At 45.2% G+C, this 16,426-nt stretch overlaps 1 protein-coding gene across 2 annotated transcripts in view; it reads left to right on the plus strand.

Annotated features, from left to right (window-relative positions):
- The window catches only part of Stx8 (syntaxin 8), a 234,262-nt gene that overhangs the window by 9,187 nt on the left and 208,649 nt on the right, over nt 1-16,426 (plus strand). Inside the window, exons 4-5 of one of the 2 annotated variants that reach the window (XM_029483297.1) lie at nt 8,906-9,016; nt 10,705-10,874. In XM_029483297.1, the coding sequence (XP_029339157.1) occupies nt 8,906-9,016; nt 10,705-10,780 (187 nt within the window). In that variant the 3' untranslated portion in view covers nt 10,781-10,874. Of the gene's footprint in view, nt 1-8,905; nt 9,017-10,704; nt 10,875-16,426 lie in introns of those variants that run through there. The other variant, XM_021176854.2, reaches the window with a different exon arrangement.

Consider the following 16,426-nt stretch of genomic DNA (forward strand, 5'->3'; position numbering starts at 1 on the left):
TCAATAAACTTCTTTCATTAGCTTGTTTGATGCTAGAGATTGAACCTAGAGTCCTGGACCTGCGAAGCATGTGTTCTACAGCTCCAGCCCCAGGTAGCATCTTCTAGTCTTCCGTTTCTCCAACATCATTCCTCTTAAAACATTTTTAATAATTCAGGCTTTCCTCCAGACTTAAGCCACTTCAGATGGGCGCTTGTCAGTGCTAATTACTTCATATGCTTGGTCTTGGTGATTTCTTTTCTTCTTTTTAAAAAAAGGTGACGTGGTCAGATCAACCTTGGCACCTCATGTCACAGAAAATAGGTGGAGAGATCCCAACATCACAGCAGGGAGTTTTATAGAGAGAAGACTCCTGGATATACCAGGATTTTTCCCAGGACCCTACAGCTAGAGATACAGGAGTCAGATTCAAACATGTGACTATCTGGCTCCAAGTCCATTGTTTTAAGCTGAATTCTCCTTTAGTAGATAGAATATAGTCACAGGTAACCTGGCGTGTCTTGGACTCAAATTTTCTATTAACTGTATGTTGCTGTCACACAGGTTCTCAAGGACCTTCTTAGTCACTGAAGTGTTAAGCACCCGTCACTGTGGCCTGTTAGTTACATCTTATGATCTTTAGTTTAAAAAATGGCTGTAAACCTCTGATAGAATGGCTCTTTAAAAATCATTTTAATTTTATTTGTATATTGTGATTGTGTGTGTATGTGTTTTTGCACAGTACCTGAGAAAGCCAGAAAGGGTGTTGGAGTTACAGGCAGTTGTGAGCTGTTCAGTATGGGTGAGGTCGTGTCCTGTAGGAGAACAGCCAGTGTTCATAACCATGAAGCTGTCTCTCCAGACCACACAGGGCAACTTCTAATTACTGTTCTAGGGAGCAATTAGTGTTGAGTGACTTTTATTTTTGAGGCAGGGTCTGTCTCACTGTGTAATTCTTCCTAGTCTGAAGCTTGCTTATGTAGACCAGGCTCTCCTGGGACTCAGAGGTCGGCCTGCCTCTGCCTGCCTGAGTGTTGAGATGAAGGTGAACACCAGCCTACCCGGCACTGGGTAACTTTTTAAATGTGACTCGTTGAACAGCACATCTCCTTACTGAGCTGAATCATTGGAAATTGGTGGGACTTTCCTGAACATGCTTACATCTCCCTGTCTTCATGAAGTTGTCCAAAAACTACTGGGAGGTACCAGAAAGAGAAGTTCTTTTCTAGACACTTAGATTCACGAGTGTGGACTTGAGATGTCACATTCTTTCCTGAAAGGTGGTTTTGTTTTGTCTTTTTCAAAGGAAAGCGGTGTGCTTTGACTCCATTAGCATGTAATTAATAAGACAGAGTCCTGCGGAGTGCTCAGATCTGCTGGATACATTTCTAAAATAGTTCACTAATGTCTCTGATACAGGGTCTCATCCTGCATCCCAGGCTAGGCAATCCTGCTACTTCTCAGCCTTTTAAGTGCCGGGATGATGGATGTGAGCCACCGTGCGTGGATACAGAAAGCATTCACTTGTATTTCTAGCTTTTCTGTGATAGTCATTTTAGTTGCCTCACTTGGTTGCAGGACTACACTGTGCTGTGGGGGGGCTCCATGTAGATTTCACATCGTACTCAAAATATTCTCAGCTGGCTTTTCATGGGCCTCCTCCTTTGTTAGCTTTTCAAAACCAGCACCTGTACCTTTTGTGAGTGTCAGCTGGTCCTGGGAACTGAACTCAGGTCCTCTGGAAGAGCAGCTCTTGACTGCTGAGCTAACTTTCTAGCCCCATCCTTTACCTTTTTTTTTTTTTCTTCTTTTTTTTTTAAAGGCAAAAACAGTCTCTTTACAAAAGGATTCAGTATCAGAGGTATTTTGATGCCTTCAGAGAGGGCCTGTGCCGATACTTTTGCTTTGTTTTGTTTTGTTTTTTTTTAAAGAAGTCTCTTAATGGTCCTCAACTCTGTTTTAGGAACAGTGATGGGTGAGAAGACGTGGTAACCACTGTATAGTTAGTGGAATGACTGCAGCCTTGGGGAGATGTGGGAACTCCTCTGTAGTAATTGGAATGGCTGCAGCAGTGGGGAGATGTGGAGATTCTAGAAACATCATAGCTGGGGCGGCAACAGAGATGAAATTCTCCAACACTGACTCTCTTTGACAGAGTTTTCAGTGGTATCTGGGAATGTGGGAAAAATAAGACATGGTGCTTGTGTTTGGAGAAGCTTCATCATTTGTAGTCTGTCACTAGATCTCTTTATAGGTTTTGGTATTAAAATCTTGTTGTTATTTTCCACGGTAGTAGGTAGTTTTGGTTGCTATTGATTTTTGTCTTTGAATCTCCAATCCATACATGGGCAAATGTATGATTGGTAGCTGCTTGCCCATGTCCCTAGCTTGGAAGTCTGGCACCTTGGTGCTGTGGGATCAACACTGACTTGGAGACCACCCAGGGCTGAGGGTGAAGGACAGCCCTATCACTCGAGGCCAGAGAGTTCAGCCTTCCCTGGCTTGAGTTGCGTTATCTACGAGGTGGAACTAATCCTGTTTTGGGAAATAGAAGAAGCACTTTTGAAGTGCCTCATGGGATTGGCCCCCTTCCATCATTGAGATAGTCACCAGGCTGTGGAAGGGGCTCAGCAAGTAAGGGCACTTGCCACCAACCCAGATGGCCTGAGCTTGACCCTGGGACACATGGTGGAAGAGGAGAACTGGCTCCCACCAGCAGTTCTCTGCCTTCCACACTGGTTGTACAACATACACACAAATAATGAAGTGTAAAAAGAAGGTATTCACCAGTAGTAATCAGGCCAGCCTAACCTCCTGGTGCCTCACTGAATTTGATAATGTAAAGAATCCGGGTGAGGGGCTACAGGGATGCTCGCTGGTCCAGTGAGGGGCTACAGGGATGCTCGATGGTTCAGAGCACCTGTTGCTCTTTCAGAGGACCTGGGTTAGTTCCCAGCACCCACCTGGTGGATCCAGTTCCAGGGATCCAGTGTCTTCTTCTGACCTCCAAGGGTACCAGGCACACATGTGGTACACACATGCAGGCAAAACGGTTCATACACATAAAATAAATCTAAAAAAGAACTTTTTTTTTTTTTTTTTTAAAGTGAGCTATGAAAAACTGAGCTGTCTTCTCAGGCTTCTCTGTTAAGGCATGGAGGGGCGATCAGAGGCTTCCTTCTCCAGTGGAGCTCAGTTCACAAGATAAAGACTACAGTCTTAACTTTTTAAAATTACAGTTTTACTTTGTGTGTGTATGTACGGAGGCTTCTCCTTCCACTCTGAGGGTCTCAGTGACTGAAATGACACCCCCACGCTCTGCAGCAGGCACCTTTAACAACTGAGCCATCTCGAAACCCCAAGGCTAAATACCAGAGGTTGCCAAAAAATTAAGTCCTACGAAAATACTTTCTAACAGCTTTTTCTGCATGTGTTGAGCTCCCCGAAGGATTACCCGTAGGCGCAGTGCTCTGTCAGGTACAGCAGAGAAGCTGGGCTCTGGCACAGAGGTAGGGATTGGTCCCACAGGATCAGACCTCACGTTTCCACAGCTTTGCCAGGCTACATGAAAATATCAATGGTGCCGGGGCAGAGGGCCAGTTAGTGTAGACGTCCTCCTGTTCCTCTGTTCTCTGACTTTGCTTGTTATTCCCAAGTTAGTAGGAGAGGAGGCTCCCTGCACCAGCCCCCAGCCGGGTCCTCTGTTCTTCTTACCTTCCTTAGCCTTAGGCATAGCTTGTCTGCACCTCCTCATTCTCCAGCTATCATCCACGCGTCCACATACATGCAGTGTACATCAGAGACGGCACAGTTCTGCAGTCTCCTGTCACTTCCCCTTCATCTGTCTCCTTGGGGCTCTGTTGTTTCAGTGTATTGGTATAATATAAGTGAAATACAAAAGGAAGAGGCAGTGTGGGTAATTGTGTAGTTTTCCAAGCTTTAGCAGGAGCCTCTAGGGATACTGAGTTGGCATATGAGGCTGTGTTCCTTATCGAAAATACATGGGGCCAGAAGTATTTCAGATCTAGGAATATTTATATGTACATGACGAGACATTTCTGGTGGGGACTCAGGTGTAAATATAAAGTGTGCATTTACACGTAGCCTAGTGTTAATTTTATAGACTATTTAAAATAATTTTGTACACAAATCAAAGTTTCACATTATGAAAATTTTCACCTACGGTATCATGAGGAAGTGCTCAAAAGCTAACAAATTTCAGAGCACTTGAGATTTTAGATTTGGAGGTTAGAGATGCCCCTGCTGTACTGGTATTGTTTTAAACAGGATTGAAACAGTGGGCAGTGCTGGCTGCCCTGGGGTGGAGAAAGCCCAGGGTGTTTAGTGTCCAGCAAGCATGCAGGAGGAAGCCCTGGCAGAGTAGAAAGAGCTGGGCTTTAGCCTATACAGCTTATTCATGCTGGTTCTCCATTTCCTACCAGAGAAACAGTGAGAACTAGGGGATTCATAGGGCTCCAAACAGTGAGAACTAGGGGATCCATAGGGTACCTCTAGTGTCTCAGGCATCTTCAGTCCTGATCTGCAGACCCTGTTACCCGCTCACTCGTGCTGCCTCTCACACTGGTCCCAAGTGCTGGCTCATTCCAAGCATTGCTTTAAACCTGTAACTTGCATTCGTTACATTTATTTCATTTCAAACATACCTTTAAAGTTTTTATAGCATAAAAATATTTTCTACTAATACGTTTCTTCTTCTTTTTTTTTTTTTTTAACCAAGAACTCCTTTTTCTCCCACAATGACATCCTGTCCCATCTCATTCTTCATTACAAACAATGTGAATGGTTGTGGTTTATCATCGCAGACTTTCCTAGGCAGGAAATACATATACATACACATGCATACATACATTTATACATACATACAAATATATAAATACGAAATTCTTCTGGCAGTAAAGGTCTCACTTTGTAATGTGTTCCTGGATCTTTTGTTTCCTTTTAGCACATACACCATGGTCGTGCACGTGCACACAGATGAAAAAGCCAATGATTCAAAACATTATTTATTACTGTTTACACCTTGGGTTGCCAGTTCTCTTTCCTTAGAGGCACTTTTTTTTTTACAGGCTTATAAAGTATTTTCTACACAGACACACACACACACATACCACACTACACACACCACACACACACACACACACACACACACACACACACACAAACCTCTGCCTGGTCTTTATGAGAACGTTAGCTGTCCAATGGTTAGCTTGTTGCTGTAGCTGCGTCTCTCCTCCCTCCATTTCACTTGAGCACTGTGTGTTTTAGAGCTTATTCCATGAAAACCGATTCCAGTGTGCCCTTGTATATACCCAGAGTTGTCAGTCACCACCACCAGCACCCTGTAAGCAGCTTCCTTTTCAACCTGAAATCATTGCATTGCCATCGGTGCCTTAGTTCCTTACTCGTGAATATTCAGGAGGATTCCAGAATTTGCTGAAATAATTTTGCAGTGAACTTCTGTGCTCTCGAGTCGTCGAATTTGCATATATGAGTGGATCTGTTGGGAATGTTGACGTCTTGTTAGGCTCACGGAAGGCAGCCTGGCAGTTGGTTAAGCCCATTGACATGCCCCTCAGGAAGGTAGGCACATGCCTGGCTCCTGAGTCCTCTCCTGGCTTCTTGTCAGTTTTCTACCCTGATAGGTAAGGGAGGGGTCTTGGAATTGGTGCTTCTTTTATTCACAGGCACCTGGTTCCTGCTAGAGGCTTTAGTTAAAGCCTGCTGGCTTTGTCCTGTTATGGCCTTTGCCTACCTTTTGTCATTAGGAGTTTTATTTTAAGAACTCTTACGTGATTGGACTGGGGTGATGACTCGGTGGACAAAGGCCTTGCGTTGCAAGCTTGGGGATTTGAGTTCAGATCCCCCAGCCCTCACACAAAAGCCTGGCACAGTCTAGTTAGTCAGCAGTCTCTGGGTTCCATATGAGGCCCTGGTCTCCCTGTGTGCATGAACTATTCATACAGGTGACCAACACGCATGCATGCATGCTTGCACGCACCATGTTTAGGTAGTCAATGTCTCCAAGGTTTTTACTCACTATCTGTAGATTTTCATCCCTTCCTGGAAAGATTTTTCTCATTCAAGATTATTAAAACATTTGTCTATGCATTCTTCTAATAGTGCTTATGCAATTTTGTCTTTTAATGTTTTAAATTCCAGAACCACTGGAATTGGTGCATAACTTTAACACTGGAGTTTTGTTGAGCAAATGTCCAGTGTATGTTTGCTTGGGTTGTTGGATGATAAGATCTCTACAGAATGACAGGTCGGCAGGGCAGGGTGGGTGAACCGAGCATGTAGGGAAGGCTAGCTGATATCGGGACGTGACCAATAGCCCCACAATCTAGGAGTTCCGCTCTGCCTTGTTCTGTATAATTCTTTTCACAGCTTCTGTTTTCTCCCTGCCCCATCACCCAAGGAACATTGTTTAAATTGACTAAAAGGTTTCTGCTTTATTGGTAGATTATCATTAACTTGAAAGACATAGATACTTGTTCTTGGTTGGCACCGATCAGAAGACTAATATTTGGCCCTTTTCTTTTATTACAGAAAAAGAATATCTGGGGTTTCTGTTTCTTAGTTACAGTTGTAACACTTGGCCCTTTTTTTTTTTTTAATTATTAAAGAAGAAGAATATCTGGGGTTTCTGTTTCTTAGTTACAGTTGCAACACCGTGGTTTCCAAGCTGGGTACGTGGTGACTGCCGTCAGCAGGAGATGGAAAAGTAATGGGAGTGATTTGACCCAGAGATGTGTGGCGCACTGGAATGCTGAGAGAATCCATTTATTGTTATTTTTAATATGGAGAGTAACTGTGGTGCAAAGACTAAGGTTTAGGAGATTTATGATTTTTCTAATAACTTCGTTATTGAGGGAGACTTTTTTTTTTTTTTTTGGCCGGGGTCTGTTTACTGTTCCTACTAGCTAGCCAGCACTCCTCTGTACAAAATTAACAGCAGAACTTGTGGATCCATGAGCCATGTATTTCCCTCCCAGGCAGTAGTGATGCTATTCCTTGGTTCTGCCGAGCTCTCAGAAATCTTTGGGGCCTGAACACTATGTTTTATGACTCCTTTAAATGTTTTCCTATTACTTTATGTATTTGTATATATACTGTGTGCCTGTGTGGGCACACTCATGCTGTGGTGTGCATGTGGCAGTTGCAGGCCTTGAGAGAATCAGTTCTCTTCTACTATATGGGTTCCCACACTCAAACTGAGGTCCTCAGGCTTGGTGGCAAGCACCCTCCCTGTTGAACCAGCTCACCAGCCCCTTATGATCCCGTTTTACAAAGAATCTGTAATCCGAAGCAGCCATCTTTCATGCTTTCTGTTGTTGCCAGAATTGGTATTAGTGGCCAGCCCCGCTTCTCATGCCAGCCTTCAGGTCTGATGAAACAGCCATTTGGTAAAGAAAGAAAGAAAGAGAGAGAGAGAGAGAGAGAGAGAGAGAGAGAGAGAGAGAGAGAGAGAGGAAGGAAGGAAGGAAGGAAGGAAGAAAAAAAAGAAAGGAGGAAGAAAGATAGATCAAAGCCAGATGCAGTCCATTTTCTTTTTGTATTTGATGTCAGACACATTTTTTTTTTCAAATCTGTTTACTTTCTGTATCCTGTCCTTGATGGTGTTTTCTTCAACATTTCTTTTACCGTTTTGGGTGTGTGTGTAGGTGTGGTTACACACACACACACACACACACACACACACACACACGCAGGTGTGGAGGTCAGAGGTCAGTGTCCGCCATCTTCCTCAATCTTCACTCTTCATTCTTTGAGAGAGGTCTCTCGGTGAACCCCAAGTTCGTGGATTTGGCTAGACTGGCTGGCAGAGTGCTGCCTGGAACCTGCCTGTCTCCCCCCCTACCCCCTTGCCCACCAGTGCTGGGGTTACAGGTGTACACTGCCCTGGAATCCACACTCAAGAACTCGGGCTTGAGGGGCAGCAGTTCATTGGCTGTGCCCCTCCTCAGCGCCGGTTCAGCAAACCCACAGAACTTAGCATCTGATGTTTGGTCTCAAGAAAGCTAGTATGTAAACCCTTGGTTGTTCACAGTTCACATGCCTGTAACTCTACACTCAAGAAGCTGATCAGGAGTGGGAGACCAGCTTGGGCTACACAGTAAGCTGTGTCTCTCAGAAAGACAAACACAAAAGGAACTTTGGGTTCAGGGGCGGAGGGTGTGGCTTGGCAGTAAATCTGATGGCTCTGGAGTCAAGTCCCAGTACCAAAAATCTACCGAAAGATGTTTAGTGTTCTGGAGTTCCATATAAAGAAACACCCATACCTCAGTAGGTAGCATTAGGACCCTAGTCGGCCACGTTTACTAGAATAACATGTCAACTACAACTTGTTTGTAGTTTCCCACAAGGATCCCATAGTACTTTTTAACTACTGAGCTGACAGAAACATCTTTTACAGCACAGTGTTGCACAAAAGCAACCTTCAGGAAGCTTCTATCTGAGCAATTACGTGCACTGGAGACACCTCCCCCTTTCCAAACCGTAGGCTTTGCCGGAAGGGTGTTTTGAGTTTGTTTTTGCACTGCTAGGAATTATCCCGTCCCCATCTTAGGGTGTTGATGAGTATGCAGACACCCTTGAAAGCTAACCCCTGTAGTTTAAGCCTAAGGCTCCAGATTGCCCTTGTAGACTGTTCTCTGGCAAAAGAAAGAAACAGACTAACCAGTTTTTACCTAGTATACTCTTTAGTGATAGGACTCAAATAGTGGTCTCTGTCAGTATCTGCATTATCCATTTGCAGTGGTGCAGTCATGGTCATTTACCTGAAGGATGCTGGGTAAGGGTAGCAGTGGGTGGAGCCTGTAATGGTTGCAGGTGACTTGAGTTAATAAAGTCCTAGGGAAATGAGCTAAGCCACCCACTGTTGGACCTTAACAACTGACCGCAGAACACAGCTGGAGGGGGATCGAAGACAGAACCTGCTGGATGACCTTGTCACCCGAGAGAGACTGCTCCTGGCATCGTTTAAGAACGAGGGTGCAGAGCCGGATCTGATCAGGTACGATGCTTTCATTTACAGGGAGAGCCGGGCTCCTGAGGACCTATGTGCCGTTTCTAAGGAGGAACCGAGTTCAGAAGAGAAAGTGCTCTCCAGCGTTCTAGCAATGAGTGATGGTTTCTGTTCTGTATAAAGTCTACTTGTTTATAGCATCTGACTGTATTTTCCTACTGAGCTTGGTTTTCCTGAATTTCCTGGATTTAGTAAGCCTGGTGTGTTCAGCTTAAGCTCATGTTAGGTGAGGCATACTTATGGAGAATACAAGCCAGAAATTTTCTTGTGCCTTCTTTGAGTTTTCTGCCTGGTAAACTCCTGAAGTTGGCTTTTTGAAAATGGTGTCCTGGGCAAAGTCGCAGAGAGAGGGGCTTCCCTGGCTGGTTTCCTTTCCAGGCTCTCTGCCAGCCTGTGATGGGCACTGCATATAGCTAACAGCAGCCCTGATGGGATGGGCACTGCATATAGCTAACAGCGGCCCTGAGCACAGCCTCCATTGCTGCGGCTAATGAAGGATAAGTTGTTGCATCTTTAGGTTGGCTTCTCCCCGCTTCTGGAACTTAGGTTTGTGGTTGGGAATATCCCAGAAGGAAACAGGTTCAGAAGAGAAGCTGCTCTCCTCTTCAGCGCTCCAGGACTGAGTGATGGATCCATCCTGGAGTTCAGGGAATCAGCTTTCTGCTTAGTTCTCAGGCAATTTGTAGTTTCCCAAGGGCCACTGCCAGGCCCCACCTCAAACGATCGATCCAAGTTGGCGTGGGTGGCCTCAGGTGGTTGTCATAAACAGCTAGGCTTGCAAACCACTGTCCTTGGACAAGTTGGAGGGGAAAAGCAGCAGTTCATTCCTGTTGGTTCCACGGTTCTCTGGCGCAGTTAAGTCAAGGGTGTCAGGGAGAATTTGCAAAACATACAAAGCTAGGTGAAGTTAAGTCATTTTTGTGAAGGATGAAAGCTGGGGTTAGGGAACAAGGAGCTGTGTCTTGGGCAAGGTTTTAAAATGCAGGCAGAAGCTTGTGGGGCCAACTTACTGAGACTCCTTAGCTCTCTCTGGCCGTATTCCATCCTGTACAGACAAGGGGTTGAAGGAAGAGGACGCTGATCCCGATTGGTGTGTCAAGGCAGGTGAGCAGGGGAATGAAGTCAAGGTGAGAAGAAACGCTGTCTTCCAGTAAGAACCTTTACTGTAGGGAAGAGAAGGAACTAACAGGTCAGATGTAGTTGCTCGCTCCTGTAACCTTGGCACTTGTGAGACCAAGGTTTGCTAGGATATTGAGGCCAGCCTGGACCACAGTGAGGCACTGTTTCAGAGGAAGAAGGAGGAAGAGGAAGAGGAGAAGGGGAAGGATAAAGAAGGGAGGAAGAAGAGGAGAAAGAGAAGAAGAGATGACGACAACAACAACTTTAAACGAGGCAGTTGGTGGGAAATGTATTTCCTGGGAAAATGGCAGCCAAGTGGAGAGAGAATGATCAGAAGACAAGGAAAGGCTTAAATCCCCCACTGATGGCGGATGCCATCATGGAGGACAGTGATCCTTACCATTTGGTCAGAGGCTTTGTGCACCAGACTGTAGTCACTGCTCTTTATTAAGTGCCAACAGTAATGCCAAGCGGTCACCTGAAGAGTGAGAACCTTTGTGGTTCGGGTTTTGTCATTTTTGCTCCATCTTACCAGTCTTCCATCCCTGCTTTTACAGTCTCGGCATCTCTGTGTCCCTGTATCTCTCACCAGTTCCAGCTGAGCATCAGCGGCAGCACTCGCTTGAAGGTTGAGCATTCAGATTCGCAGCTCGCAGCTTGCAGATTAGTGGCAGTGTTTTTCACAGGGTCTTGGGTGATTTGGAAACTACTGCTTTGTACCTCCCTGCCCTCCTCCTTTCCTGAGCCAGGGTCTCACTGCGTAGTCCCAGAACATCTGGAACTCTGTAGACCAGGCTGGACTTGAACTCACAGAGGTCCTCTTACCTCTGCCTTCCAGAGTCCTCGCTTTGCCTAATTCATTCATAACTGTGGCACTTTGCATCAGAGCCACCCAAGAGGCTCACTGAAAACAGAGGAAAGAAAAGGGGAAAGTGCCAGCACCTGTCTGCGTGCTCGCCGAGATCTACGTGGCAGTGAGGCTGGGGAAGCTCCTGTAGGTAGAGGCTAGAGCCTCTGCATCCTGTCAGAGAGTGGCATGTACTCTGTTTGCTTTCTAGACACTGGACACTGCTAGCTCAGCCGCTCTTTACAGCATTGCCTTTCAGAAGGACGCAGGAGGGGAGTCAGTTCTAAAGTCAACCTGTTGGGAAGGTTGGGTTTTAGATGTAAAATGTTTTTTAAAAAGATTTTGTTTGTTTGTTTGTTTTTTATTTTTTCAAGACAGGGTTTCTCTATGTATCCTTGGCTGTCCTGGAATTCACTTTGTAGACCAGGCTGGCCTTGAACTCAGAAATCCGCCTGCCTCTGCCTCCCAAGTGCTGGGATTAAAGGTGTGCATCACCACCGCCTGGCTTAAAAAGATTTGTTTTCTATTCTCTCTCTCCTTCTGTGTGTGTGTGTGTGTATCATATATGCACATGTGTACAGGTGTCTTTGGAAGCCAGGGGAATCAGAGGCAGTTGGACTTGAAGTTAATGGTGGTTTTAAGTCACTGAATGTGGATGCTAGGAACCAATGGGTCCTCTGCAAGAGCAGCATAGGATTACAGCCACTGAGCCATCTCTCTAGTCCCTAGATATCAAATTGTAACTTTTACATCATAGAAAGGCCTGGACCAGGCAGCTTACTAGTCCCTCAGTTATCTGGGGTTCTAGTTCATTGATTTTAAAACTGGGCCATGTTTTGCCCATTTTTTGTTATTGTTAGAACCACATGATGTGATTGCCTTAATGAGCTTTTCAAACAGTGAAATAAATGTCTTTAAAGATGTCATCTCTGGAGTGTTGTGTCTCCGCTGGGTCAGGGGAAGCTCACACTGCTGCCAGGTGTGAGGACCTGTCTCACCTGTCACATGCTCTCCTCAAGTGACCTGCCATGTGCCACCTTGGTACCACTCACCCTCCCAGCTGTCCCCTTCCAGTACCCAGTGTGCTGCCTGTTGCCTTTTCATTACCTGACAGTCTTCTCTTAGGTCTAGCTAGAGGATCAACCTTGAGTAGTAGCTTATCATCTGTGTATATTTTAATCAAAGCTTCCTCAGATCCTAGGATTTAAACCAAAGCCAATGACTGGATGGGAGAATTTTAGGAAACTTGGCAGGTTCAGAGCAAAGGCAGTCGTGGTTTCAGCTGGAGGCCTGAGGACCGTCTCTGCTATCACTAGGGCTGCCTCCCACTGGTCCTGTGTGTTAAAGGTTGATCCACCTGGACCCAAAACAGCTACATATCAGTTTGTTGGTAAATGGTTGGGGTGACTTGGGGACAGAGAAACCAGACCGAGAATAAACTGAAGTAGTGATGCATAATTCTGGATGTTTCATCATGTAAGATCAGTAGCCTAAGTCACCTGCATTTCCCCAAGATAGAGAGCCAAAGACAATGCGTGCACACACATGTGCGCACGCAGATTTTCCTTCAGTAAGCTTCCAGAGAAGTTGTGTTTAAGAAGTACATAAGCACGGTTAAGGAGAGGTGATGGCTGAGGAGAGGGAGCCTGTTTCACCGAACACGAACTCTGGCTTATGTAAGAAATCAGTGGGCCAAATAGGAGTCAGTCACCATGGAAACATAAAGAAGGAGAATGGTAGCGGATTATTAGAAGGTGAATTCCTCAGTTTCTTAGCAAATTGTTGTGAGGCTAGTGTTGGTTAGCTCGATTGTGCCCATCCTAACAGGAGTATATCTATGTGTGCCTGGACAAAAAGTGCAACTCTCATAGTCTAGGAAAGTGCAGCCAGTAAGGAAATGCATACTAGAGAGAAGCTACTCCAAAATGCTACTAGAGAAGTTCCTAGGTGCTCAGCTGCAGGGTCATGGGAAAGGACTCCCAGGTTGGTGGCCTTGCTCTAACTAGGCAGGGAGATGGCTCCCTTGCTGATGCAGAAACCTTAAGGGTCCTGAGTGAGGGAAGGGATGCTGAGGCTGAAATTTCTTGCTCCTGCTTGCTTTGTGAAGCCTATGTCCCTCATTCCCAGAAGCCTCCTGTGCCTTTCCTCCACTCTCCTCTCCTCTCAGACGGAGCTGATTAGGGAGAGAAGCATCTAGGCACACGTCAGTTTGGATTAACACTTCCTTTAAGCAGACGATCATGTGCTTAATCCCATACTTGAATGTGTAGCCATCATGTGACAGAGTCTTCATCTTACCTCACAGATTGCCCGTCATTATTCAAGAGCAGTAAGCCCGCGTCCAAATAAGCAATGGTTGGCTAATTTAGGTATTTGGACAGTTGTCAAAGAAGCCTCTGTGTAACAGTGTCCCTTGGAAGATGATGAGCAGTGACACAGCTCCTGACTTGAAAGCCAGCTGCCCTTTGCATTCAGAGCAGTGCTGAGCCTCACAATTAGCTAGAGCTTTGTAAAGAGGAAGAAGAATCATTGCATACTCCACTGCGCTGTGACGGTCTCCGAGGTTAACTGGCCTGTCGAGGGTGGCTAGCTGGCTAAGCTTAACCTCACACCACTAACCACACAGAGGATTATGGGAAGGGAAAGTTATTTGGAGCTTGTATTTGGTAGTTTTATCTCAGGAGGATGCTAACAAATTGGCAGCTTGCTAGAATCAAACGGTGATATCAGAATGTCATATTTTCTTGCAATAGAATCACTTTAATTTTAGATGTACACTTTTCTCTTGATCTACTGAAAACATATAGACTATACAGTATGTATTTTATGTTCCTGTGTGGGCAGCCTAAGTATACACAAGAAAAATTACGTTAAGTCTTACATTAAAAATATAACCTCTCAAAATGAACAAGTAAAACAAAAAATTAAATTAAAAAAAAAAAGTATCTAACCTCTCTTGCAGGGCATGATGGCCCGTGCCTGTAGTCCCAGCTACTCAAGGGCTGAGGCTGGAGGAGTGCTGGAGTTCAGTTCTGGGCTAAGTATGTTATACCAATCAGGTGTCTGCACTAAGTGTGGCATCACTATGATGTCCTGGTAGTGGGGACCAGCTGGTTGCCCACGGCATAAACTGGCTCAGTTTGGAAAAATAGACCCTCTCTCATTTTAAATCATGGAATGTTTTATTTCACTTTAATGGTTTATAAGGAGGATTTGCACTCAATAGTATCTAGATTTCTTAAAGAATCATTTATTTATACTTTATAGTACTGATTTTTTTTGTTCGTTTTATTTTTTGAGACAGGGTTTCTCTGTGTAGCCCTGGCTGTCCTAGAACTCACTCTGTAGACCAGGCTAGCCTTGAACTCAGAAATCTGCCTGCCTCTGTCTCCCAAGTGCTGGGATTAAAGGCGTGCATCACCACCGCCCGGCTATAGTACTGATGTTAACACAAGACCACTCTTCTATCAGTAGGCAGTTCATTGGCTGGCTCAGACAGTATGCAAACTGAATATTTATGCATTTAATTGTACCCAGAAATATGGTAACCCTTAGCTTTTCTGTAAAGATGTGGTGACATCAGTGAAGCTCTATTTTTATCTAAATAAGCCCATGGTAGGTATGAAAGGCAGCTAACTAAGAACACTGCGTTCCCTGGCAATGTAATAAACAGTGGATATGGATGTAAGAATACTGTGATAGAGTGCACAGTGCCTAGTGTGTGTGGCCATTGCCATCTCTGCCTCTCAGGATGTGGCAGCCCAAAGCCAGCACTGAGAGCACTTGCTCTCTGTAGGATGTAGTCCCCGGAACACCCATACAGTGACATGACACATACCATGGCAGGAAGTAGAGTGAACTCTGCAGAAGAGCGAGTGCGTTGCCCTCTGCGTCAGTGTGAGCCTGTTCAGCAGGCGAGGTCATGGGACCCAGCACTTGGCACTTGCCTTTTTTTTTTTTTAATGTATTTTTGCTTCTTGATGGAAATTTTAAGTATCTTGATGTCAGGGATCAAAGACTACACAGTGCTTAAAGCGTCTCTCCTAAATGAAGGAACACCTCTCTACTTCCTCTGTGTCTGTCTCCCCAAAGACCTACCCTACAGCTATGGAGTATACAGAGTATACGGCAGGCACACTTGAATACAGTACAGTTTTGTTGGCTGAAAGCCAATCCAAGATGTGATAGGACACTTCAGGAACTAAACAGCTGGGACTGTTAGGTGTGTTTATGCAAAAGCTTTCTCAGCGACTCAGAGGTCCAGGTTGTCTCGTCACAGGGCTGTGCTGTTGTAACGCAAGGCCATATATCCTGTGGATGGAGTAGAGAGAGAAGTGGGGCACTATACCCTCTTAGGTGATTTGTCCTGCAAATATCTTATCCTCTGTCCATTGACTGGAGGTGGTCACATTGGCTCCAACCCTCCTGTGAGGGGAGCTGGGGACTATGATACCAAACTGGGGCTAGGGGAAGCATGTACTCTGTGCCTCACTGGTTCTTTTGAGGAATTTGATAGGTAAGTAAGAGACAGCACATCAGACTGCAGAATACAGAACCATTTCAGCCAAACATCACTGGACAGGCATGGAAACACAACCTTGAGCCAGTGAACAGAATAGAGAATCCGGAAGCAAAGCCACACAGCAGAAAAGACAGTCTCTTTAACAGATGGCACTGGGAAAACTGGATACCCACATTTCACAGACAGAAACTAGATGTCTGACTCTCACCCTGTACAAAAAGCAGTCTATACATGGAGCAAAAACTGTGCAGGACCCCAAAGTCCGAGTCATCTAGAAAAACACATCTCAAGATAGGGGCATAGACAGCACTTTATAACTAGGACTCTAACAGCTCAGAGGATAGTACAATTTGACAAGTGGGGACTGCCTCAAAACAGGAGGCTGGTGGTACCTGGGGGTGTGGATCAGAGTCTGAAATCCTGAAGTTCCTAGTACCTCAATCAAGACATGGCTCCCACATACACAAGGAGACTGATGGTGCAGCCTACAGAATGTCACAGAGCCTTGTGGCTTTCCTTCTGACAGACATGTAAACACGAAACATCCAACAGACTTGTTCAGAGAAGGCTAGGTGAACCGATCTAACACTTTTCCAAAGTATGCTGGGTTAGCAAGGTCATGGAGAGTCCAAAGCTCTACCCCCTCAGCCCTCAGGGATGCAACTCAAGTTACCAAGATTCTGTCTTACCCTAATGGCTGCCATCTGGGAAAGACACGGCAACAAGCACTGGAAAGAGTGGGAGTAACTCCTGGCAGAAGCTGTTGTGGGAACCATTATAGAGTGCCTCAAAAAGAAAATCATTATAGAATGCCTAAAAAAAAAAAAAAAAAAAAAAAAAAAAAAAAAAAAAAAAAAAGTAGAGCTAGTATATGATCCAGCAGTACCACTCCTTAGGAATAGACCCAGAG

This window comes from Mus caroli, chromosome 11 (genome assembly GCF_900094665.2).
Source record: "Mus caroli chromosome 11, CAROLI_EIJ_v1.1, whole genome shotgun sequence".
Taxonomy (NCBI): domain Eukaryota; kingdom Metazoa; phylum Chordata; class Mammalia; order Rodentia; family Muridae; genus Mus; species Mus caroli.